This window comes from Poromitra crassiceps (assembly GCF_964638095.1).
Source record: "Poromitra crassiceps genome assembly, chromosome: 12".
Taxonomy (NCBI): Eukaryota; Metazoa; Chordata; class Actinopteri; order Beryciformes; family Melamphaidae; genus Poromitra; species Poromitra crassiceps.
The window spans coordinates 8,073,924-8,101,431 of record NC_139632.1 but is presented as its reverse complement, the minus strand read 5'-3'; the positions used below and the strand labels follow the sequence as shown (position 1 = coordinate 8,101,431).

Here is a 27,508-nt window from a genome sequence, read left to right as displayed (position 1 = left end):
AGTCCACTGTGTTCTGCTGTGAAGTGGGCCAGTCCACTGTGCTCTGCTGTGAAGTGGGCCAGTCCACTGTGCTCTGCTGTGAAGTGGGCCAGTCCACTGTGTTCTGCTGTGAAGTGGACCAGTCCACTGTGCTCTGCTGTGAAGTGGGCCAGTGTGAGCCACTGTGTTCTGCTGTGAAGTGGACCAGTCCACTGTGCTCTGCTGTGAAGTGAGCCAGTCCACTGTGTTCTGCTGTGAAGTGGGCCAGTCCACTGTGTTCTGCTGTGAAGTGGACCAGTCCACTGTGTTCTGCTGTGAAGTGGACCAGTCCACTGTGTTCTGCTGTGAAGTGGACCAGTCCACTGTGTTCTGCTGTGAAGTGGACCAGTCCACTGTGTTCTGCTGTGAAGTGGACCAGTCCACTGTGTTCTGCTGTGAAGTGGACCAGTCCACTGTGTTCTGCTGTGAAGTGGACCAGTCCACTGTGTTCTGCTGTGAAGTGGGCCAGTGTGAGCCACTGTGTTCTGCTGTGAAGTGGACCAGTCCACTGTGTTCTGCTGTGAAGTGGGCCAGTCCACTGTGTTCTGCTGTGAAGGGGGCCAGTCCACTGTGTTCTGCTGTGAAGTGGGTCAGTCCACTGTGCTGTGAAGTGGGTCAGTCCACTGTGTTCTGCTGTGAAGTGGACCAGTCCACTGTGTTCTGCTGTGAAGTGGGCCAGTCCACTGTGTTCTGCTGTGAAGGGGGCCAGTCCACTGTGTTCTGCTGTGAAGTGGACCAGTCCACTGTGTTCTGCTGTGAAGTGGACCAGTCCACTGTGTTCTGCTGTGAAGTGGGCCAGTCCACTGTGCTCTGCTGTGAAGTGGGCCAGTCCACTGTGTTCTGCTGTGAAGTGGACCAGTCCACTGTGTTCTGCTGTGAAGTGGGCCAGTCCACTGTGTTCTGCTGTGAAGTGGACCAGTCCACTGTGTTCTGCTGTGAAGTGGGCCAGTCCACTGTGTTCTGCTGTGAAGTGGACCAGTCCACTGTGTTCTGCTGTGAAGTGGGCCAGTCCACTGTGTTCTGCTGTGAAGTGGACCAGTCCACTGTGTTCTGCTGTGAAGTGGGCCAGTCCACTGTGTTCTGCTGTGAAGTGGGCCAGTCCACTGTGTTCTGCTGTGAAGTGGGCCAGTCCACTGTGTTCTGCTGTGAAGTGGACCAGTCCACTGTGTTCTGCTGTGAAGTGGGCCAGTCCACTGTGTTCTGCTGTGAAGTGGGCCAGTCCACTGTGTTCTGCTGTGAAGTGGGCCAGTCCACTGTGTTCTGCTGTGAAGTGGGCCAGTCCACTGTGTTCTGCTGTGAAGTGGGCCAGTCCACTGTGCTCTGCTGTGAAGGGGGCCAGTCCACTGTGTTCTGCTGTGAAGTGAGCCAGTCCACTGTGCTCTGCTGTGAAGGGGGCCAGTCCACTGTGCTCTGCTGTGAAGTGGACCAGTCCACTGTGCTCTGCTGTGAAGTGGACCAGTCCACTGTGCTCTGCTGTGAAGTGGGTCAGTCCACTGTGCTCTGCTGTGAAGTGGACCAGTCCACTGTGTTCTGCTGTGAAGTGGACCAGTCCACTGTGTTCTGCTGTGAAGTGAGTCAGTCCACTGTGTTCTGCTGTGAAGTGGGCCAGTCCACTGTGCTCTGCTGTGAAGGGGGCCAGTGTGAGCAAGAATATTTTGCTTTCAAATATTTGAACTACTTGATGTGTGCTCAAGTTGAAGTGCCACACACTTCAACAGTCTCAACAGTGATGACACTGCTTGCTACTAGAATGTTAAATCAAGCGCTCCTCAGGTTTTGCTGGACAAGAATGTAGTGGAAGAACGTAGTTTAAAACATAAAGGTGCATTTGATATAATGTGTCTGTCTCAGAAACTTTAATATATCACTCCAAATAATTTGAAACCAAGAGTTGAAACTAAATCCGGGGTTAGAATATAGTCAAATGCTTCATAGAGATGGACAAAATATATTTGAAAATATATTATCCACCTTATTTTTGAATGCCCCGCTGTAAAATAATTATGGGTGCAACTAAGGACCGGTCTAGAACGTGACTGATTGTTGCAGCTCGCACATTTCCTCGTTAAAACTCTGACGCTGGGAAAAAAAGTTGCTTGTCACAAAATAAATAACACTTGTTTGACGACTTATTTGAGGGAATGTAATAATTGTATCTATCACATCCGATTGATGTTGCTCTTTGAACAACTCGGGATATTTAGGGGGGGGGGGGGGGGGGGGGCTTGGAGCATTACACCGGAAGAAGCACCCATATTTCACGTAAGGCATCATGGCAGCTAGAAATAAGGTGGATATATATATCTATATATATATATATATATATATATATATATATATATAAATACTCCTTTGAAGTCATGCTGATTGTAAGGAGCCTGTCACTTGCAGCTAGGTCAGCTTGCCTAAAGCAGTGGTTCTCAAATGGGGGTCCGTGGCACTTTGTCCGCGAAAAGTTTTCAGGAAAATAAACACAAAAACTTTTTTTTTTGCAAAAGCTTCTCGTAACGGGACAAGCCCGTCTTTTATTGACACACGAACACCACAACACATGCATGCGGCCACAACACACTCATGCTGACGGTGGCCGGTGAAAAGTGTCCTCTGCATTTAACCCATCCTGGCTTGTCCTTTCCTCCGGGGGGCAGGCCAGGAGCAGTGGTCGCTTTCTCGTACAGCGCCCGGGGACCAACTTCGGATGTTGTCGTCACTGGTCGGATGACGATGACGATCTGATCTTCTGCATGTTTTTAGTGGGGGGGTTATATACGGAGGAACCCCCTGGGGGAGCACGGGGAGAACATGCAAACTCCACACAGAGAGAAAGGCCCTTACGACGAGATACCCCACCTGGGCTGTAGGCACTGAAGATATGGGGGGGAACACAACCACAGCGCCCACAGTGTCCCAGGCGAGAATCAAACTCAGGACCTTCTGACTGTGAGGCGACAGCACTACCGACTGCGCCACCGTAGTTCAATGAAAATATTTTATACTTTAAATCTAAAATGGTTCATTGATTACATTCTAATCTAACAAACCTATCAATTTAAAAGTCAAGCACGTTACCATGGAAACAATTAAGCTTAGTTTATCACAAATCAGAATGAGAGGGTGCCCGGTATATTTTTTATCTTGTAAGGGGTCCTTGGCTGCAAAACATTTGAGAACCTCTGGCCTAAAGAAGTGCTCCTCATTCCCCCCCCAAAAAATATGCATTGAGTTTCTCTTGTAACGGAGGTGTGTAACGGTGGTGATCTGGCACTTTTGAAGGGCTGTGTGAGGTGTAGTGAGGGTGCGCAAGCGTAGTCCAAACCCCCAGGGTGCCTTCCTCTGAACGCCTGGGGGGGCTTCTTCTCTCCTTCACAGAGCCTGCTCCTCCACACATGAAGCTGGTCTCTGAGGGATCACACACACTGTCTGAGCTGCTGCTCTGTGTCTCTGCACACTTAGCCCACACGGCTGTGTCTTGCCTCTTACACACTCAGCCATTTGTCAATAGACCTTGTTTATTCTCTGTGATTGACGCTATGAATGAGTTTCACCTAGGAGAAGGAAGAAAAAAGAAAAGATGGAGGGGTATAGTCAGTGTGGCTGGCGCTCTTTTGTCGACCGCTAACTGTAGCTGCCTGTCACTCCTCTTTTATCATTGAAATTGGAGTTTATCTTTTACACGCCCGAGCGGAATGTTTTTGTTTTTCAAGTGATTATTAGCATCCTGCTTGGCTGATGAAACGAGCAACATCAAACGCTCGCTCGCTCGGGCGCTAACGAAGAAGCAGCGCGCGCTGGCGTGCTGCCTCCTGCCTTCTGCTGTACGGCACCTGCTGAAGTGACAGGCACGCAACAAAAGACCCCCCGCCCCCCACCCGCCCGCACCCCCCCCTCCCCGCCACAAGTGGGCAGGACAATGGAGCACGCCACAGAGGTGGCCCGGGCTTTTTGCCGCGTGCCAATCGACAACGCGCACGGGAGCACAGAGGAGGAGCGGGGCGGGGGGGGAGAGGACAGGAGAGACAAAAAGGGGAGGAGAGTGGCTGACACCTGCATGTGCTTGAGTTCTTCCCTCAATGGGCGGACATCTTTAGCATACATAGGGGGCTGGGAATGCGAGCAATGGGGGGGGGGTACAATATAATAACATGCAGGTGTGCACACGTGTACGTACAGACGCACTAGAGAAGAAGACAGAGGGGAGTCCAGTGTTGTTAATGAGATGGTCCTGGTTCATGCAGGGTCAGGTGTTAGTGCAGATGGGTGTTGGTAGTGGCTCCAGCAGATGAAAGATATCCAGACCAGGCCAGACACACAGAGCAGTGTGTGCTACTTTATGTGGATAGCGGGGAGGAGGGGGGGGGAAATAAATCAACGTAGGCCTCACATGTAGCCCAGGCTATTTGTGCTGTGCTATTTACTTCTGCAGTGAAATAATCATTAGCCTATAAAATGTGAAAGTGAAAAATGTAAAGGAGGACTATAAATAGTCGGCGAGCAGCAATATGGATCACTGGCCTCGCCGCGTCCCTGAAGACCTCAGCGCTTTTCTTTCTCTTAATTCCCTTTTTATCATCTCACGGTGCTTCTCTCCAGCAGGGAGAGGGGTGAAGGTCTGAGCTGTGCAAAGATGCACGCACACACACACGCATGCACACACACACACACGCATGCACACACACGCGCACGCACGCATGTACGCACGCATGCACACATGCACGCACACACGCACGCACACACACGCACACACGCACGCATGCACACACGCACGCACGCGCGCACACACACACGCACACACACACACATGCACACACACATGTAGTACAAAGATTTTGCACAGATCTAATTTTCTTCGTAACATCAGTGCCCATGTTTTCTTTGTATTATTTTATTTTTTGTAAAAAAAAAGTTTGCAAACTGTTCATTTCAAACTCAACTCTCACACACGCACACACACACACACACACACACACGCACACACGCACACACACACACGCACAGACACAGACACCTTATTATTGAGTTGTATTCCATATCATTGAGTCATTTGGAAGACCCTGAGAAGCCTCATTAAGTTTGATCAGATATATTGATCGGTCCCAGCACCACAGCCTTTGTGCAGTTTGAAGGAGACCGAGCCATTAGTCCAGACCAGGGTCTGCCTGTTGAATAATGAGTGGTGTTTGATGTCGGTGCTGTTTGCCTCCTCTCTCTGTCTGATTGCTACAGATACTTTAGTCAAACACCAAGCAGAGATGTTCCCTGATTAACGTGATGTTTTTGGAGCCAGATTCAGAGAGTTGAGAAGCCTAAGTGGCTTGACTCTCATAGTTTGGCTGGCTTTTGCGAAGCCCATTCTCAAAAGGTTTCTCTTCTTTATCACCCCATTCCTTTTTTTCTTCTTCTGCTCTCTTTTTAGATTGAGAGACAATAAAGTTTCCTCTTCTCTCCATCTTCTATTCCATCTAGTCTTGGTGGACTCTCTGACTCAAATACCTCAAAGACTGTGTCACTCGCTCGCCTCTCTGAGGTATAATTGCTCTTCTCCCACTCGGTCTCTCTCTCTCTCTCTCTCGGCTCTTGGTCCAATGAACACACATTTTGCGCTAATGATTTTGAATCGTGATTAAAATGAATCGGAGAGTGCAACCGCTTCTGTCGTATCCGGACCCTTCCATCATTAGCGTCTCTCTTTCCCTCTCTTCTCCTTCTTCTCCTTCCTCTTCTCTTTCTGTATCTCCGCTGCGGAGTGGAGCAGGGGTTTGGTTCAGACGAGGCCCGCGGTTCGGCTTTCATGAGCGGCAGACTCAAAGGTTTCTCCACTTCTTGTAATCATGGATGGACACACCACTTCCTCTTCCAGCAGCACTTTTGCTCTTCTTCGTCTCTCTCTTGGCTCCTCAAAGGTGTCTTTGATTTCCCTCACATCCTCACACCACCCAGGCCCGCTGACGCCGGGATAATGTCACATTATTTTCTCCCCTCTGCGTTTCTTAATTTCCCTCTCTCTCTCTCTCTTCCCCCCCCTGACTCTCTTCACCCTCGCACGCCCTCCTCTGTTCTTAGGCCCTCTCTGCTCACAGGCTCATCCGTCCGTGTTCGTATTTATCGTCCTCGGGTCGAGAGCTGATTTCGCGCTGTTCTCTTCGGGAGCGCTCCCCGGCTTCACTTCCCCACCCATTCACCCCCCTCTCCCTCTCCCTCTCCCTCTCCCTCTCCCTCTCCCTCCCCCTCTCCCTCCCCCTCTCCCTCCCCCTCTCCCCACTCCCTCCCCCTCTCCCTCCCCCCACTCCCTCCCCCTCTCCCTCCCCCCACTCCCTCCCAGTTTGCCTTGATCCACTTCTTTTAATCGCCTCCCTCTTTGTTTTTCTTCTTCTCCTGTATTAAATGAATAATGCAGAGAGAGGAGGAAGTAGGGATGAAAGAGGAGCTAAAGCCAGTGCCAACCTCTGTGCTGCAACGCTGTCTCTCACAGGACCAGTAACACACGCTGTCTCTCACAGGACCAGTAACACACTCTGTCTCTCACAGGACCAGTAACACACTCTTGTCTCTCACAGGACCAGTAACACACTCTTGTCTCTCACAGGACCAGTAACACACTCTGTCTCTCACAGGACCAGTAACACACTCTTGTCTCTCACAGGACCAGTAACACACTCTGTCTCTCACAGGACCAGTAACACACGCTGTCTCTCACAGGACCAGTAACACACTCTGTCTCTCACAGGACCAGTAACACACTCTGTCTCTCACAGGACCAGTAACACACGCTGTCTCTCACAGGACCAGTAACACACTCTGTCTCTCACAGGACCAGTAACACACTCTGTCTCTCACAGGACCAGTAACACACTCTGTCTCTCACAGGACCAGTAACACACTCTGTCTCTCACAGGACCAGTAACACACTCTGTCTCTCACAGGACCAGTAACGCACGCTGTCTCTCACAGGACCAGTAACACACTCTGTCTCTCACAGGACCAGTAACACACTCTGTCTCTCACAGGACCAATAACACACTCTGTCTCTCACAGGACCAGTAACACACTCTGTCTCTCACAGGACCAGTAACACACTCTGTCTCTCACAGGACCAGTAACACACTCTGTCTCTCACAGGACCAGTAACACATTCTGTCTCTCACAGGACCAGTAACACACTCTGTCTCTCACAGGACCAGTAACACACTCTGTCTCTCACAGGACCAGTAACACACTCTGTCTCTCACAGGACCAGTAACACACTCTGTCTCTCACAGGACCAGTAACACACTCTGTGCTACAACGCTGTCTCTCACAGGACCAGTAACACACTCTGTCTCTCACAGGACCAGTAACACACTCTGTGCTACAACGCTGTCTCTCACAGGACCAGTAACACACTCTGTCTCTCACAGGACCAGTAACACACTCTGTCTCTCACAGGACCAGTAACACACTCTGTCTCTCACAGGACCAGTAACACACTCTGTGCCGCGACGCTGTCTCTCACCTACTCTGGTACACACAGCTTTGGGACCGTAGGTGATGGTCATACCTTGTGCCCGAGGAAAACAAACAAGCACAGATCCTGTGTTACACTTCTATGCACTGACGCACTGACATGCTTAAATGGCCAAATTCCAGTAATGCAAATGCCTGCTCGTTACTGACTGTGGAACATTAAGTTTCACTTGTTTTCACACTGGGAGTTTCCGTGGATCTGTGCTCAGTCTCCTGCTCTGCTGTCTGTATGTCCATTACAGACATGATGACGTGATGCGCACATCAGGCACATTACAGATCAACTTAGATCCTTGTAGACTGGAGTTTGTGCCTCTGTTTGGGAAACACTGCATGTCACACAGTCCAAAACACCCTCTAGAAGCCATCAAACGAAGCGTACCATCTCACGAAACCTTACCTGACTGACTGACTAACTGAGCAAATATCAGTTAGAAGTTAAAACAATTCGGGGTGGCTCCATTGCCTCTTTCGAATGGCTCGGGATGGTTAAGGTTTGATCTGTGCACAACTCGCATTAACAGATATTCTGTCCCAAACTTCGGTTCGGACCAAGACCCAGATCCATTTCTCGTCTTGATTGTCCGGAGGGGTGAATTGGGGATAAATCAGCAAATTACAGTTCGTTTTTCACATAGACAAACGGTGTCATTCTTAAAGAGACAGGCGTGGGTAAAAATAAAAATGATAAGTAATAAAATAAAATAAAAACTATTTTCGACTTTCAATAATAAAAGTCGATCTCGATAATAAAAACTATTGTTTGAAAATTCGAAATCCGTTGCCCATCCCTAATGTGCACCGTGTGACAAATCAGAGATCAATTTCTGGGATGATTGTACAGTAAGGGGGAGTAGGTCGGGGCTGGTGTCGACGGAGTTAAGATAGGTCTCTATCTAGGAAGATGGATCGATTTGGTGAAGGCAAACAACATTGTTTATGCAACAGCAAATTAATAAATCAGGTGTGCAGGAAGTGGGACAGAGCAAAGAAGACTTCACTGAAAACTGCTGAACAATCTTGTTACTATCCCCCCTCCTCTCCCTCCCTCCCTCCTCTCCCCCCCTCTCCCTCTCTCCCTCCCTCCCTCCCTCCCTCCCTCTCTCTCCCTCCCTCCCTCCCTCCCTCCCTCTCCCTCCCTCCCTCTCCCTCCCTCTCCCTCCCTCCCTCCCTCCTCTCCCCCCCTCTCCCTCTCTCCCTCCCTCCCTCTCCCTCCCTCCCTCTCTCTCCCTCCCCTCTATCATAATTAGCTCTGTGTGATTGGACGTGCTGTGAGCTTGTTGTGCTGGAGTGTCACATGAGCTGGAACACAGTTAGAAAGCCGTGTTTGTTTACATTGAGTGGTTGGTGGTCTGGACGGACGGGGGAATGTTGCTTTTTCATTTTTTTCCTGCTTTCCTCCACAGGAAAGAAACCATCAATATGCCAGAAAGATAAATGGGATTCTTGCTACCTACCTCACTAACCAATATCCACCCCCCCCCCCCCACCCCTTTTCCTGATACCTTCACAGAAATGATATAGGGCTATAGGGTACTCAGAGCTGCCTTAATGCGCGGCAATATATTTTTTATTGATTCTCACTCTTAACAGCACACTGAAAGCGGGTTGCACCCAATCCCTTGGCGCTGTCTGGCCAGTTGTATATTTGCAGCTGTCTCGGGCCAGAGCTGCAAACGGGCCTCTGCCATACGTAACATGCAGCTAGGAATAGTCAGGGATTTAGTTTTGAGCTGCTGCTGCCCCACTGCCACCACAAGCCAGCCAGTCCTCTCTCCTCTGCACCACACAAAGTAGGGATGGGGCCGATCCGATCCAATATCGGTATCGGGTGCCGATATTGGCACTAATTCACGGATCGGATCGGATCGGAATCGTTGTTTTTTTGTTTTGTTTTTTCAATTCCAGCGCGGGCACAGCTGGCCGTAATTTGCCCATGTATAATAGTATCCTTCTTTGCCTTCTTTATTTTGTCTGCTTTTTGCAAGGTATATTTAAAAAAAAATCTTTAATTGGCCAAATCTTTGCCTATACTGTATATTCAAGAAAAATATTGGTATCGGCATAATATCGGTATCGGCAGATATCCAAATTCAGGTATCGGAATCGGATCGGAAGTGAAAAAATGTGGATCGGTGCATCCCTAACACAAAGACAGGCTGCTATCTGGACTGTCCTCTGCACCACACAAAGACAGGCTGCTATCTGGACTGTCCTCTGCTGCACCACACAAAGACAGGCTGCTATCTGGACTGTCCTCTGCACCACACAAAGACAGGCTGCTATCTGGACTGTCCTCTGCTGCACCACACAAAGACAGGCTGCTATCTGGACTGTCCTCTGCTGCACCACACAAAGACAGGCTGCTATCTGGACTGTCCTCTGCACCACACAAAGACAGGCTGCTATCTGGACTGTCCTCTGCTGCACCACACAAAGACAGGCTGCTATCTGGACTGTCCTCTGCACCACACAAAGACAGGCTGCTATCTGGACTGTCCTCTGCACCACACAAAGACAGGCTGCTATCTGGACTGTCCTCTGCTGCACCACACAAAGACAGGCTGCTATCTGGACTGTCCTCTGCACCACACAAAGACAGGCTGCTATCTGGACTGTCCTCTGCACCACACAAAGACAGGCTGCTATCTGGACTGTCCTCTGCACCACACAAAGACAGGCTGCTATCTGGACTGTCCTCTGCACCACACAAAGACAGGCTGCTATCTGGACTGTCCTCTGCACCACACAAAGACAGGCTGCTATCTGGACTGTCCTCTGCACCACACAAAGACAGGCTGCTATCTGGACTGTCCTCTGCACCACACAAAGACAGGCTGCTATCTGGACTGTCCTCTGCACCACACAAAGACAGGCTGCTATCTGGACTGTCCTCTGCACCACACAAAGACAGGCTGCTATCTGGACTGTCCTCTGCTGTTTCTGAGCCCACTGAATGTTGTGGAAGGGAGAGATTCCATCCTGTGACACAGGAAGCCTGAGGACGATTTAGATAACATGATAGAAGTTTAAATCAGTATCTGAGACGATGAGGGTTAGGTTAATATCTTTCTGGTCTGGCTTTTTGATTATAGTTGGATAAACGTTGCGCCGCCCATTTACACACTCTCACTGGATGTGAGAGTGTAAGGCCTCAGAGTGTGACCTCGCCTCATTGACTCCTCCTGATTGAGTTAGAGTCGTTAATTGTGTTAATTGTCCCGTGTTCTCCGGTGTGTGCTGCTGATCTAATGTGGCAGTCTTAATTGATCTCGTTAATGCGGGGCGTGGGAGGCGGCAGAACGACAGGGGTCTCAGATGGCCCCTGGTTATTTTGACACATATAGGCATTCAGAAACACAAGAGGGTCAGGGAGAGGAGTTACGGGTGCCAGCCCCAATCTAACGACACACAAGGCTGAAGTGTAAAGAGTCACAGAGAGGGGCGGGCAGGCTGGTTGGCTGGATGACTAGTAGTAACTAAGTCCCCTGTGGTATCAAAATGTCATGACAGCCAGACAGACAGCCTCTGGCTCCAACACTGTGCACTAGGCCCCCATTTACACCTGGCATTTAAAAATGCAGATCCAGGATCAGTATTCTTTCTGTAGGGCTCCAACTTCGAAGCCACATTCATTAACAGGTGTCAATACCTTTATTTATTTATTTATTTATTTATTCATTTATTTATCAGGGACAGTGTACATTAATCAACAAGTCATGTAAGTGTAACATGACATGTAAATGTATCAGAGTTAGCTAGATAGCTAATTTCCATCTGTCGTCCCTGAGCGTGATGGTAAAAAAACCTGAAGAAGGACAGTCATCAGATTGTTCAAAAGTATCCCCATTTGTGGTTCACATTTTCAATATTTTTGTAAATATTTTTGACATATTATGCAGTTAGCATCGTCAGCATGATGTGATTCATTTTTAACAGAAGCAGCATTTCGCTCTTATAGATTTTAAAATTAATTAATTAATTAATATGAATTAATGCATTCATTTATTTCTTTATGAATCTCACGGCACCATGGTGCATCTCTATCTGTGGGTGTCTGTGTGTGGAGGACACAACCGAAGAGCATGACATGCTTATAGAAGCGTCATACTCGCACCACAGGTTCTCCTGCACAGTAGTGGATCAGATTATCTTTTGGAGCACCTTTTTTTTGCATGAATTTGCATATTAATGAGGAAAAACAGATTTTCGTGAAAATACTATAACTGCTTTAACATGTAGAGTTCGCCTTTTGTTCGGCATGATCATCCCAGCCCTACAGGAGAAGCTCTCCCAGCTGGGCGTGTCAACGACTCAAATTTAGTTGAGGGTTTCCAACTTCCAATCCATTTAGGACCTAAATGGATTGGAAGTTTGGAAACCTTCATTAATGTTTTGCTTGCAGTGCACCTGTGTTACTTCCTGCCTTTTAGACACAAAATGGGTGAATTGGGTGGGTGACATTTCTTTACTGGAGTTTATTAAGTAAAAAAAAAAAGATAAGACAACAAAGGATGCAGGATTGAACGTTTAACAATGTTTTTCTAGTTTGCCTTTTTTGCCTCCAGGATTGAGTGCTTTTAAATTCTCATAATTTGTAATCTCCCTTTTACATATGGCTTTAAACTTATTTGAAACACGCTTTTAATGTAAATTTCAGAAAATAATATTCCCAATATAGTCTATGCAATCCCAGGAGAAATGGTGTTGTGCAAACACTTTATTTTCATGATCTTCAAAGCCCACACGCAGGCCAGCGAGTCGAACCCTGAAAAGAAAAGCTGAACTAATGTAAAATAAACAACCGCAGTATTGGCAAAATGCATGCCTGCTCTCGCACGCACGCACGCACGCACACACACACACACACACACACACACACACACACACACACACACACACACACACACACACACACACACGCATATAAAATACCCAGCTCCTCTTCATATACACACGCACCTACGCACGCACGCACGCACACACACACACACACACACACACACACACACACACACACACACGCATATAAAATACCCAGCTCCTCTTCATACACACACACACACACACACACACACACACACACACACACACACACACACACACACACACCCTACAGATGATGCAAATATCTAATGGCGATGTCTAATGATTAGCAGCATTATGAACCTTTGGTGAATGGACTGATGACATCAGCATGGAGACAGTTCCTCAGTGCCATTCCTCCACGGGAGTTTTAATTGGTCAGGGAGGTTTGAGCTCTCGCTGTCTGTTGGTCAGAGGCAAGAGACAGTTAGTACTACACAAATAACAGACAGACAGAAATGAGATACAGTTAGTACTACACAAATGACAGACAGACAGAGATGAGAGACAGTTAGTACTACACAAATAACAGACAGACAGACAGACAGAGATGAGAGACAGTTAGTACTACACAAATGACAAACAGAGATGAGAGACAGTTAGTACTACACAAATAACAGACAGACAGAAATGAGATACAGTTAGTACTACACAAATGACAAACAGAGATGAGAGACAGTTAGTACTACACAAATAACAGACAGACAGAAATGAGATACAGTTAGTACTACACAAATGACAGACAGACAGAGATGAGAGACAGTACTACACAAATAACAGACAGACAGACAGAGATGAGAGACAGTACTACACAAATAACAGACAGACAGACAGAGATGAGAGACAGTTAGTACTACACAAATGACAAACAGAGATGAGAGACAGTTAGTACTACACAAATAACAGACAGACAGAAATGAGATACAGTTAGTACTACACAAATGACAGACAGACAGAAATGAGAGACAGTTAGTACTAGGGATGTAGGTACTACCGGTACTACCCCCGAACCGCGGTACTATTGCTGTAGAACAGGTTCTATACTAAGATTTAAAAAGACCCGGTACTTTTCCGACCGCTGCTATGACTGATAATGGTCAATATGAGCCTGTCTCTTTAAGAAATGCGCTGGAGTGAGTGACGTCATATCCACATGTCAAGCGGTGAGGAAAAGAGTTTGAGGAAAAAAAGCAGCTGAGCACTGAGCAGACCCGCGCACATTAAAAGCAAACTAGCAAAGTAGGCTATGGCTAAACACAAAGCCTCTCCCAGCCCAGTTAGTAGCAGCAGCAGCTGTGCCCTTTCACAGTTTACATCTAACGTTATGTAGGCTACTTTCACGCATACTTCAGTCAGGGTTATCGACAGTCCATATTATTGCCTCTGCACGTTTCCCGACGCTACAGTGAGAAAATGCGCTCGTTAACTAACGTTAACTAACGTTACAGCGGACTCCGCTGTACTAACAGCGGACTCCGCAGTAACGTTAGTTAACGAGCGCTCACTGTAGCGTCGGGAAACGTGCAGAGGCAATAATATGGACTGTCGATAACCCTGACTGAAGTATGCGTGAAAGTAGCCTACATAACGTTAGATGTAAACTGTGAGTAATACTGCCTGAATGCCCCACCCATGACAAGAAGTGCTAAACTGGAAGTTGAGATTACTGAGTATAAACAATTTAGAGACATCAGCCCTGCAGAGGATCCCCTGGCATGGTGGAAGCAACACCAGACAGACCTGCCCATCTTAGCTCAGTTTGCTAGACAATATCTCTGTATTCCAGCATCAAGCTGTGCATCTGAACGTGTTTTCAGTACTTCTGGGAATATCTGCAGTCCAACAAGATCTAGACTGACCGAGGAACATGTTGACACCCTCGTTTTCTTGGCTAGGAACCTGAAGAAGACATTGGGATGGGAGGGACTGAGTGAGTAAACTGAGAGTCAGCCAAACAGTGAGTCTGTCTACCACCCATAGGAGAACTAGGGTTTAGACTGAGTAGGCTGGGGGACAGAATGGGAATATGAAGCCATGCTGCTTGTTGAAGAAAAAAAGATTTGAGTTTCTGCTGCTATAGTGTTTTATTATATTATTATTTATTTTATTTATTTTACTTATTCCCATTTCCCACTGTTCAAAAGATTTGTGTTATGTTACTGAGTGTGTACTTATTTGACAAGTAAAAGTTAGACAGAATTTAAATGCCACCAATTATTTATTTATTGTTGTTATTGGTGTTTCTCTGAGTTTTTGCTGCTATAGGCTAGTGTTTTATGGTCATTTTATTTTCACTGGCATTACTTTATTTTACTTACCGGTATTCTCACTGCTCAAAAGGTTTGTTTTGTTCAGCATTTAAATGCCACACCAATTTATGAGTGTAATTGTTCCCAAACTCTTAAAATAAAGCCAAATCTTGACATTGGACAGTTTCACTTTTTTTTTTACAAAAAGTATCGAAAAGTATCGAAAGTATCGAAATACAAATTGGTACCGGCACCGAAACAGAAATTTAGTACCGCTACAACCCTAGTTAGTACTACACAAATAACAGACAGACAGACAGAGATGAGAGACAGTTAGTACTACACAAATGACAGACAGAGATGAGAGACAGTACAACACAAATGACCCACAGTGAAATGTGTTGTGTCCTTGTATAGAAGGTGTGACCCGCTCTACCTCCTGAGCTAGCACAGTTATTTAGCATGTAACTGTTATTACTTGTAATAAACCTTGTATTTGGGGTCGTCACTACCAGTCCATGCAGTGTTTCCCACGCATAGATTTGTATTTGGGCGGGCTGCCCAGGTACTGCTATATTTGGCACAACCCATTTTAGCATTTTTTATTTTATTTTATTTTTTTTTCTGAGAGAACGACGCCGTCCATGATCGATTAACTTGTGGCAATCTCCCCTCTCGCTCTACCCCACCTGTTCGCTCTGCTATCACGAGAAGGTTCTAGAGTAGACTCAATTAGCCTCTTGAGGGTTGTATCCTCTCAATGTGAATTCTGTTGTATCGATACAGTGGTCTGTTGTATCGATACAGTGGTCTGTTGTATCGATACATTGGTCTATAGAAGTTATCGCAAACTAAGATTGTTTCGTTTTGCAATCTCAATCACTGTAAATGTAAATTAAAGTCTTAAAATGTAGTCGAAAAGCTCTTAAAAAATGTCTTAAACGGTGTTGAGTTTAACTCCGGCATTCCTGCAGATACCCTGAGTGAGTATGCACTGGAAGGGATCCCGCAGCATCTGTCAAAACCCTCGTATTTCCCCCCAAACACGAGTTGAGCGGAGACTCCTGGAATCAGAGCTAATTGCATGTGTGAATATAATCTTTGCATCATACTTTTCTTTTCTGCAAAGATATGATGTGTAAATTATTCATTCAGGTAACTTTTCACATGATGGCATCGTCTGTTTTAAGTGCGGCGGGTAAGCGGAGTATCTCTTATGCAATTAGCTGGCTTCTAGGCTACGTGCCAGAACATGCAATTAAACCGCACCATGGCACAGACCCGTACTCCACACTCTCACCTCTGGGTGGCCTGGATTTCCTTAGAAAACAAGAAAATGAAGGGGAGCTACTTAAACGCCTGTATAACCACTTATTCCCCGGAAAGTTTGGCTGGGCGCATGCCAAGGAAATATACAGAGTGGCGTTATCTCTCTAGTACTACTTTGTGGAGTTCAGCATCGCTGCCTGCTGTAACTGTACCACACACCGCCCGCAACCTGAGAGGGCTCAGACAAAGAATCCACACAGTCATGACCCGGGATCCAGTTCTGCTGAAACTGGACACCGACCCAACGGTGGCCGCGACCAGTAGACAGTAGTCTGTTTGTTTGTTTCTGAACAACAGCGACTGACTGTTGATTTGGAGGTTGTGTTAAATGTTATAGTTAAGTTAGTGGTGATGTTCTCGTCGAAGGATGAATTGGACTGGTTTGTCTCATGGTGAACATTGAGTAGGCTGACGTGTGTTTTGCAGGCGTGTAAAGGATCGCTCTCCTGACACCATGGATATGGACACACAGCCACAAGGACAGCAAGCAGCTGTACCAGTGTTTCAACCACAGGTAGGACACGCACACGCACGGACACACACACACGCACACGGACACACACACACACACACACACACACACACACACACACACACACACACACACACACACACACACACACACACACACACACACACACACACACAGACACACACACTTCTCTGTCACCATTCCTACCATTTAGATGTGCAGCCAAATCACTAAGCATTTCTATTTTAGTGAGCCCTCATTTGCAGCGGTGTCACAGTCTTGCCTGTAGTGAGGGATTTGTTCAAATTTGATACGATAGGTGCCGGCCATGTTAATGCTTCTCCCATAAATCTATAGGGGATCTATATGACAATTGTTTCATCATTTAAGATGATGCCATCTCCACAGAGTAAAACATGCAAAAATAGCATCCCACCCGCTTATTTTGAACTATATTTTATTCTATATTATCTGGTATTATTATCATGCATTAAATTAACAGTTGTTAATTAAGTAGATTGTAGACCACTGTCTGAGATAGACAGCAGTGCAGCGGTGACTTTTTTTCTCCATCCAGCTCCACCCCCTCTGCTGATCTGAGCAGAGTTGTAGACCATCACATGCTTCCTCCGATACATGTGCAGTCACCAGCCGCTTCTTTTCCACCTGACGGTGAGGAGTTTCACCGACAGGACGTAGCGTGTGGGAGGGTCATGCTATTTCCCCCCAGTTCCCCTCCCCCCTGAAAAGGCACGCCGACCGGCGCTACTGCAGCGACAAGGACATATACCCTTAATCTGTCTCCCCACCCGCAGACACGGTCACTTGCGCCTGTATGGACGCCCGACCAAGCCGGAGGTAACACGGGGGCTCAAACCCGCGACCCTTGTATTGATATAGGCAGGGAATTTTACCGCCGCACTAGCCGGACTCCGGCGCTGACTTGCTTCTATTGATCGGTGCCCTGGATGCTGGCAGAGTCTGACCTCCACAGCATGCTCCTCTCTCGGTTCAATACGACTCAGGTTTGTTCTGTGCAAATCGGCTCATTGTTGGATTTTAATACCAACTCTCCAACATCAGCTCCATTGATTTGCTTCCAGAAGGATGTTTCTACCTCCAACTATTGAGTAGACTTTTAACAAAGAGGAGCATCCATTTGCCCTAGAGTCAATATATATATGTGAGAGAGAGAGAGAGAGAGAGAGAGAGAGAGAGAGAGAGAGAGAGAGAGAGAGAGAGAGAGAGAGAGAGAGAGAGAGAGAGAGAGAGAGAGAGAGAGAGAGAGAGAGAGAGAGAGAGAGAACTAAAAATAAAAATAGGCCTCTGTTCTCAGTTGTTGTTTATATCTTGTGTATGCGAGGGCACTGCAATATTAACACTGGAATTGCCAGGGGGGTTAATTTATTCTAAGATTTGTAATTGCAAAATTAAGGATAATTGGGTTGTGCACAAAGGAAAGTCAGATAAAGGGTCTAATGATTAATTTGAGTTTTGAAAGCCACACACACTGCCCCACACACACTCACTGCATCTTCCAATGATGATGTGTTGTTGTTACAGCGTAATGATTTCTCTCACTGGTTTTTTTCAATCTATTTCCAGCAATTTTCATCAGTTTTTCATTGTAGGCCCACTTTTTGTGCTCGGCTTATCGGCAGTAAATTGAACTTGCTATGTTACGTCATGTTTTTGCACTCGCTGAACTGATTTCATATTTAGCGGTAGATGCAGCCAGAGAGCGAGAGAGAGAGAGTCGGTTAGAGACAGTATGTAGATGCCTGTCTTAACCAGCATCCAGATGGGGGTGTATTTCAACAAGTCCTGAATCTGTTTCACACTTTTCTCAAGGTTCAGTCTGCTCAGCTCGGCGCTCAGCAGCACTGAGGGGGGGAAAAAACCCTTCCCTCCTGCAGAAATGTGAATAGTATATGATGCACTGAAGGATGTTCCCGTATCGCTTGCGATACCATATTCCTCTTGGTCCCGGAGGTATGATGCATATGCATCAGCTAAACGAGATGAGCTGGTATAACATGTGCATTTTTAATGGTGCATTTGCTCTTTGAGTGAGGGGGCTGCTCGGCGGGGAGGGGAGCCCCCCCCCCCCTCCTCAGATCACATTTTGATCGTCACTGCAGCTTTTGACAGGGCTGGATCTGTGTGTAAGCGCTAAGACAAGGAGCGGATTGAGAGGAGAGAGATGGAAGCACCTTTGGGGTGAAGCCTGGCTGCTTGACTGGCTAACTGGCTGAGGATGAATATTGCATGGTGCTGCTGAGCTCAAGGGGGCTGGTGGTGAGGGTGGGAGTCAGTGGACCCCCCTGCCTGGTTCTGTCTGTCTGTCTCTGTCTGTCTGTCTGTCTCTCTCCCCCTCGCTCTCTCTCTCTCTCTGTGGGAGACGGCACCTCTCTGCTGCCGCTGGCCTTTCTGTGGCAGCCGTTGGCACTGCGGGGCTGTCACATCATCACACCTCCTCCCCTCTGTTGCTTGTCTTCCGTTCTCTCTCTCTCTCTCTCTCTCTCTCTCTCTCTCTCTCTCTCTCTTCCTCTGTCTCCTGCATTCCCTCTTCTTCCATTCTCCATGTGTCCTGTCAGTTGTGTTTGGCGATGGTGTCATTATTGGCCAGGCCGTATCATCACACTTCCTCCCTGCGATGAGCTGTCTGTCTGCTCTCTCTCTCTCTCTCTCTCTCTCTCTCTACCGCACACATCTCTCACTCTCCCCCGTCTCTCTCTCTTTTTTTCTCTCTCTCTCTCCCGTCCCTTTCTCGGTCCCCCTGCCAGTGAGTTTGCCCATGGCGATTGTGTGTCACCTTTATACCCGAGACACGCTGTCCCTCACAGACGTTACCCATAATGCCTTGCATGGCTGCCACTTAATCTCCATCCCCTGCAGCTTGTCCCCGTCACCGACCGGAATGACGCGAGCGAGACGAGTCGGACGCCACCGGCTTCACCGCATGATACAGCCCCACTATTTCATTTCTGCAACAAGACAAGAACAAGATGAAGCCCAAGTCTGTGTTATGAGGATCAGAGTTTTGGAAAGAGTTTCGTTTCTAATAGTCTTCTTCACCAACGGAAACACTAACTGTTACTTTGCCCAAGTCTTTTGTTGACGGCCTAAAGTTAGCGATGCATCTTACCTGACGGCGCGTGACCCCCATGTTGATACTAGAGATGTAACTGTATCAAAATTTCACATAACGATTATCGTGACCAAAATGATCACGGTTATCGTATTATCACGGTTTGTTAAAATGTGCTGAAAATGTTCAAAAAGTACTAATACACTCAGAAATTTCACCAAGTTTTATATTGAAAACTCAGAGCCAAAAAGGAGTGATACACTCACTGAAGTCATTTCTCCAAGGCTGCGCGTTTGCATCTGGGAGACGGTTGCCAACTTTGGTTGATGATGGACAGTATTTACCATGTTTTTTAAAGCACTGTAATCACGGTAACAGGGTAATCACGGTACCACGGTTTTAATGATAATGAAAAATTTAAACGGTACGGTTATCGTAAGGAATTTTATCACCGTTATCATTAAAACCGGTTATCGTTACATCCCTAATTGATACAGTCATCTGCCCATTATAGACAGATAGCTGCTAGTTGATGCAGGAATGACTTGGCAAGACACTGGCCAGGTGTAGGACCTTTAGGTCACCTCTGTATTTCTAGTCTTCACAGTCATGTGAGATGGTGAGTTGCGACAGATGGATGTTAAGATGATTGGATGGTGTGAGGTACAGTAAGATGAAGATGATTGGATGCGAGGTAAGATGCAGCTGTGCTCTCCAGTCTTCCTTTGATGCCGTTTGGTGCTTTCATCCCCAATACCTCAACATTATTGTATGGACAGCCCAGTAGCATCCAACATGAACCCTGGCAGCGTTGGTGCCATGCTCTCCTCATTGAGATACACAGGAGCTTTTCCTGTCAAAGGTCCATCAGACCAGAGCCAATTAGAGAGAGAGTGGCGTCAGCGGAGGACCAAAATGCGTGACTCATTAGCCAATGAACAGCCAGGAAGGGGTCTTGCGCTACTTTTGAATGCTAAAATAAAGCTGATAATGTACAATTTGATTCTTAAAAAAAAAAAAAAAAAAAGCTTTCAAAGTACAACACAAACTGTCCATTTTGCTGCAACTCGACAGTGCTGCTTAACTCATTGAGTGCCAAGGACGAGTATGTTCGTCAATTCAGATACTAACGTAGAGTGCCAAGGACGAGTATGTTCGTCAATTCCGTTTTTTGACCGTGGGACGTGGATCAAAGCCTCAGGCATCTCCTGTACAAATATTGTAGCTATTGAAGGTGTATAACCTATTTTACAGACTCATTAGGTGGCGACAGTGCTCTCCAGATTAGAGAAAGGTCCGGAAAACAGCAGGAAAAAGCCCCGTGATGAAAGAGAAACCGCTCATGCTGCAGCCAGAGCCATATAGATTGCTCTGTCTGGAGCTGACGTTGGCTGCGAACAGCAGTCAATCCGCGCCCACAACTGAGCCCCTCTGCCTCTGTCTGTCTGCATAGTTTTTCCACACGATTAGCCACCAGAAAAGCAGCACCCGACGCCGAAGGGCCAAACCATTCTCAGCAGTCCGGTTTGGCTTTTCGTGTCGCGCTGGGAGCCGGCGCACAAAAATGGAGCACTCCGAAAATAGACTGGGTGCGTGTTAGGCTGTGTGTTAGTGTGGGGAGGAGTTTGCAGCTGAGCGGGGGAGAGGGGGGTGGGGCACGCAGGGCACCACACAACTACACCACGTCACTACATCAGAAAATATTTGCTTCAGACTCAGTGAATGTGCTTGAAATGCTTCATTTCACAAAAGGCGGAATAACTCAGCTTCTAATTTGAAACGCATGTTTTTGCTCAAAACAACCTATCTTCTCCGGCTCATAACTAAAGAACGGAAAATGGTATCAATAAACTTTTTTTTGCTGATGATACAATAGAGTCAGCTCGTTCTTTGTGCGTGTTCGGTGTTTACATAGTAATATCACACAATATTCTGTGGGCCTCGAGAAATCACTGAAAACGCTCTGAAACTCTGGCACTGGGAGCTTCCGTTCTCCAAAAGTGGCTGGCACTCAATGAGTTAATCCAGAACCCTTACTTCCTGGAACTCTTGAGAGTAAAAAAAACTGGTCCATTGGAGTGAATGGAGATGTCGCGACTCTTCTATTCACCTTATTTCTGGACCTACGTTTCCCATGATTCTCAGCCGTTGCCGGTTGTCGACTTCCTGTTTACATTTTTTTCACTAGCAAGGAGGTGCGTGCTGCCCTGTCAAAGAGTGGCAACGTTTGGCTTATTTTATCCGAAATGGCTAAAAATAGTAACGTTGTGTGGTTGCATAGCGGCTATATTTTACAAAAACGAGGTGAATGTCAATTCACTGGTACTGTATGGGCTTATTTTAGCCGAAATGGCTAAAAATAGTATAAGCTTGCATAGCGGCAGCTTTTTTTTTGAAGGCTAAATGTCCAAACCGGAACTCTTATTATTTGGTCATTGAACGTAGCTTTAGCGGTCTCTCTCTTTCAAGATTCAAGATATTGTCACTCCGTTATGCACTGCAATTATGCACATGTGAAATTATTGTGCTGGGGGGCTCCATTACAAGACATAGGTAGGTACAAAGTCACAACAATTATTATGATTCATTTTTCAGTCTCTTTCACTATGAACGGTGCTGGGCGGAAACAGGCAACCGGCAGCTGGAAACAGGGAGGGAGGGTGTTGTGAGTTTCCATTACAGTGTCATGGAATCACCCACTGTCTCACCAGGAAACTGGTGAATATACACGGCTCTGCATCAGGCCAGAGAAGGGTCACCTGACACACACACACTCACAGACGACAGACACACAATCAGCTGGCTCCTTTATAATGAGCTGAGGTCCGTACAACCCACTCCTCCTACCACTCAGGGTCATTCCTCTCTGTGACTCCCCCTTATGGGCATGTGTGTGTGTGTGTGTGTGTGTGTGTGTGCGTGCGTGTTTATGTGTGTGTGTGTGTGTGTGTGCGCGCGTGTTTATGTGTGTTTATGTGCTTGTGTGTGTGTTTATGTGCATGTTATGTATGTGCGTGTGTTTATGTGTGTGTTTATGTGCGTGTATGTACAGTATGTGTGTGTTTAAGTGCGTGCTTCCGTGTGAGTTTATGTGCGTGCTTCCGTGTGTGTGTGTGTTTATGTGCATGTATGTATGTGTGTGTTTATGTGCGTGCTTCCGTGTGTGTCTTTATGTGCGTGCTTCCGTGTATGTGTGTGTGTGTATGTTCAAGATTTTTTTATTTTATTCAAGATTTTTATTGTCACTCCGTAGTACAAGTATCACGTGTGAATGTGTACGTGTGTGTGTGTTAATGCGCGTGTGTTTGTGTGTGTTTATGTGCGCGTGTGTATGTGTGTGTTTATGTGCGTGCTTCCGTGTGTGTGTTTTGGGGCCCTCCTCGTGTTTCAGCTGGGAACTGGTGATCATGTGACAGCCGTGCGGGCGTGGCACTGTGGCACTGTGTGTGTCAGATGAGATGAGCTGTCACTCAGCCTCGTGGCCGCGGCCGCCCTTTTGAAGGCCGGGGCCATGGGGGCGTAGAGGTGCGGCAAATGGCCTGTGAAGCTGACATCCACTGGCCACCGTGGCCCCCACCGCTAAACACATGAGCTCTAATGAAGTGTCTAATGCTGACATAATCCTGCCTGGCAGCTCGGCCCCTCGGCTGCCAAAAAAAGACCCTCCTCCCCCCCCACCCCTCCGGCCCCTCTCCTCGCTCGGCCCTTCGCACGGCCGCTCCGCCGCCACCCAGGGCGACTCCACGCAGGGGAGGTGCCCGCCGTTAATCACGCCGGACAGTGTGCGATCTGACATGCAAATGTAGGTCATTGCATATGTAAATGTGTGATTACGGGGCACGGCATGCCAGGACACATTAGCGAGGCTGTGCTCTCAGCAGGCGGTTGTCACAGCGCTTTAGCGGCTCATGCTAACATTTGTCAAGCTACCACGCGGCGAGTGAAAGCAATGCCCCCATGTCCTCCTCATGTCTCTCTCCCCCTCTCTCTCTCTCTCTCTCTCTCTCTCTCTCTCTCTTCTAATCTATCTATACACCGTGAACTCTGCATCCTTTGTGAACAAATGTGACCATTCAAAAGTGACCATTAAAAAATAAATAAATCACTGCATATTGTTGCCTGGCTTTCAATCTGGCCACGCCTTTGTTAGATCTTAAGTGTGTCGCGCATTTTGCTTTATTTCTACGCCAGTTCAATCGCCATGAAAATCCCCTCGTGGCATAATATCTTATTATTATATTAATCTTCTTATTGTTGCGGCTTGTAGTGGTAGTTATTAGTGAAGTACAGTCGGAGTTGTTCAGAGTTGCCGGTAATGTTGAACAATAGGTTGCGGAACAGCGTGTCATGCTCGCTGTCAGCGCCACTACAAGACAGCTGGGGATGACGGCGGTGTCACGCTGGAAAATGCACACACCTCGCTGGTGTTAATTGGACGGGGCATCTCGTTGGCTCACGCCTCTTCCCTTGGCTGTCAACTTAAAAAACAATGAAATGCTTAAATTGGTTGCCCCTTTGCCCCCCCCCCCCCCCTAAGCCCTCCCAACTCTTATATGAACAGTCCTGTTGTGAAGCCTGCTTCCCATAACTCTGTGTGTGTGTGTGTGTGTGTGTGTGTGTGTGTGTGTATGTGTGCATTGATCCTATGCGTTATGCAGTCTTTTGGTTAGTGCTGTCAGTGTATAGACAATTAATTGAGTGTCATAGCACACTACACATACATTGCTCTATAAAGGCTTATAAATATAATTTGCAGAAATTAATGATTTCACAGCTGACCACATATTCATTTTAAAACTTGTGTTTCAGTTGCATTTCTTTATATTAGGGCTGGGTATCGCGCCACTGATTTCCTGAATCAATGAAGTTTCAATTCAAATATTGATTCGCTTCGGAATATTTCAGTTACAATACTAATTCTGCCTGACACGTCCTCCTCACTCTGAACTTGTCCCAGAGCACTGCTTTGTCACCACGCGCCTTTTTGCGTTTGAGGTAATGCACCTCGGAGCCTTGAGCGTTTTATGGAACGCACCACTCCACACCTGTGGGTTCAGGCAAAGACCACGGGTTGGGCTCGTCGTCCAGAACGAGTTGGGAATTACAGTAGTATCACCCAGGGGAAGGTAGTACTACCACCCAGGGGAAGGTAGTACTACCACCCAGGGGAAGGTAGTACTACCACCCAGGGGAAGGTAGTACTACCACCCAGGGGAAGGTAGTACTACCACCCAGGAGAAGGTAGTACTACCACCCAGGGGAAGGTAGTACTACCACCCAGGGGAAGGTAGTACTACCACCCAGGAGAAGGTAGTACTACCACCCAGGGGGAGGTAGTACTACCACCCAGGGGAAGGTAGTACTACCACCCAGGGGAAGGTAGTACTACCACCCAGGGGAAGGTAGTACTACCACCCAGGAGAAGGTAGTACTACCACCCAGGGGAAGGTAGTACTACCACCCAGGAGAAGGTAGTACTACCACCCAGGGGAAGGTAGTACTACCACCCAGGAGAAGGTAGTACTACCACCCAGGGGAAGGTAGTACTACCACCCAGGGGAAGGTAGTACCACCGATGGGCGGGACTTAGGTTTAGGCATTGGGTATAGGTGGTCTTTAGGCTTAGGCATTGGGTGGGTTGTCATAGGGTTACGGTCAGGTTAGGGTCTCCAGGTCAGACCGGGGGTCAATGTATTCAAGCGGACAGTTTGTTCAGCATTGTCTTGCGTGGTGGTGAGTGAGTAGTGACTGAGCAGCCAGCTGAGGGAGCGGTGTGTTCCTCCTGCAGGCTGTGTTGATGCTGACTCCATCAGTCCATGAAACAGTGCAGGATGATGACACTCCCTCTCCTGTCTCAGTGCTGAGGAGAGGATCTGTTGACCACCACCTCCTCGTGATCTTCCGTCCCCTCGGTCCTAAGTCGCGTGCCCGTGAGCCGTTCCCTCGGCCATGTTGGGAGAAGCGCTGGTGACACGTGGCATTCTGATCATCTGTCAGCTTCTGTTCCTGAAGCCTGGAAAGGTCACACAGCCAGCCCGCGCTGTGGCTTCATGTCCGAGCGGCTCATTCTGCCTTCTTTCTCAGTTTATTTATTTGTTTGTTTAAGTTGTGGTAGGCGAGTGCACAGCCGATTCCTTCAGGGAGAAGGAAGGTTGAAGCACTTCAGAGACTGGCCTAGTGCCAGCCAGTCAGTGATGGGAGAGTTGGCAGACAAAGGAAGGAGGAGGACAACGCTCCACTGGATTCTAGTGAATTTAATAACCTAACGAAATGAAAGGCGTATATTGGCTGCATTTAAGTAAAGTGATATCTTATTGGTCCCCGGCTCACCCCGGCACCCATGGAGCCAAAAAGGACTCGGTGTGTCTTGCAAAGACAGAGATTTGAACCCGGTTCCCCTCGTTAAAGGATGCTCTTCCTACTCTGCTGTGACACACTGCTGCCCCTAAAGAACCACTCATTACTGCAATTAGCCCATCAATGTTGCAAATACACCTCCACCGTCGAGTCCATCCTCACCTCCTCCATCACCGTCTGGTATTACTGCTGCTGTCCTCGAGGACATCTCCAGACTGCAGCGCATCTTCTGCTGTGCTGAAAAGGTGGTCGGATGCAGTCTGCCATCCCTTCAGGACCTACACACCGGCTACACGCGTCATGGCCGACCCCTCCCATGCCTTCTTTGAGGCTCTCCCCCCTTGGCAGAAAGACTGAGGGCTGGCAGAACCAGAACCTCTCGTCACAAGGACAGCTTCTAACCAACTGCCATCCGCCTCTTCGACGAGACCCAAAAGCGGGCGTCCGGGTAGTGTAGCAGTAGATTCCCTGCCTGCCAACACGAGGGTCGCAGGTTCGTATCCACGTGTTACCTCCGGCTTGGTCAGGCGTCCATACAGGCACGATCGGCTGTGCCTGAGGGTGGGAAGCCGGATGGGGGGGGGGGGGGGGGGGGGGGTATTGGGGGATTGTGCTGTGGTCGCTGCACTAGTGCCTCCTCTGGTCGGTCGGGGCGCCTGGTCGGGGTGGAAAGGAACTGGTGGGAATAGCATGATAGACCCAAAAGCCCCCACAAATAGGACTTTATCACTCCCCCCCCCACTAAGTCATATTCCTAATTTGTAATCTGATTACTTAGTGTGGCTATTAAAGTGAATCTTGGATCTTGAATATTTGGCCAGTTATTGCGATACCTTCCAGGTATCCTGTGAGCTCACACTTGTGTATTCGTATACGCCGAGCGTCTGTCCGTCCGACTGCGACGATATACTGAGACCATATACTGAGACCATTCTGGAGCCGGGTTACATCAGCTGAGATGGTCGGTCGGCTGTGCGGTCTCATGGTTCTCCAAAATTATATTTTTTAAATAGGCGTTATTTTGAAAAACCGATTGCATATTGGGGGTCAACGCAACTAGTTATGTTTGACTACTGAAACTATAAAACAGAAAGTAAACTTTTGCCTTTGGTGGGAAAATGGTGGAACGGAGTTTTCTCTTCTCCCATCAATGCCGAAATGCATTCTGGGTAGTGTTGAATTATCGTACCAGAGGGTCAAAATGATCGTTTTTGGTGGTAAATTATCGTACAAATATGATAATTATCGTACATCTGCCAATGCTGATTCTGGGTGATTCTGGCTGATTCATGCTGTACACATTGACTATATTATTATTATTACAGTAAGTACAGTAGCTCGAATGATGTCACAGGTGTTTTGGGGCTTTAACTTGGAGTTTTAATTTAAGTTTTTGTTTTTTGGGGGTATTTTCATAAGAATCTTGAGTCCGAACTCATTTTTATATTTTTTACCTGCACCATGCTCTTTAAGGGGAGTGGTGAATAGGTACATTTGTTGTTTTTCCTAAAAATCTGTGTTTTACAACAGGGATCCAAGGAAAATGTCTTGTTCATAGCACACATAGTGAGCAGTCTATACTGTAAGCTTTAGCTGCCTTGGTGTACTGTATATATTGTGCAGTGC

General features: G+C 47.4%; 1 protein-coding gene across 3 annotated transcripts in view; it reads left to right on the top strand.

The window, feature by feature from the left end:
- nek7 (NIMA-related kinase 7) overlaps positions 1-27,508 on the top strand; it is a 103,781-nt gene that overhangs the window by 19,654 nt on the left and 56,619 nt on the right. For 2 of the 3 annotated variants that reach the window (XM_083647941.1, XM_083647940.1), the window contains exon 2: positions 16,389-16,476. The exons of the other annotated variant lie outside the window; for it this stretch is intronic. In XM_083647941.1, coding sequence (XP_083504067.1) covers positions 16,417-16,476 — 60 coding nt within the window. In that variant the 5' untranslated portion in view covers positions 16,389-16,416. The remainder of the gene's footprint in view (positions 1-16,388; positions 16,477-27,508) is intronic. 3 annotated transcript variants of the gene reach the window in all.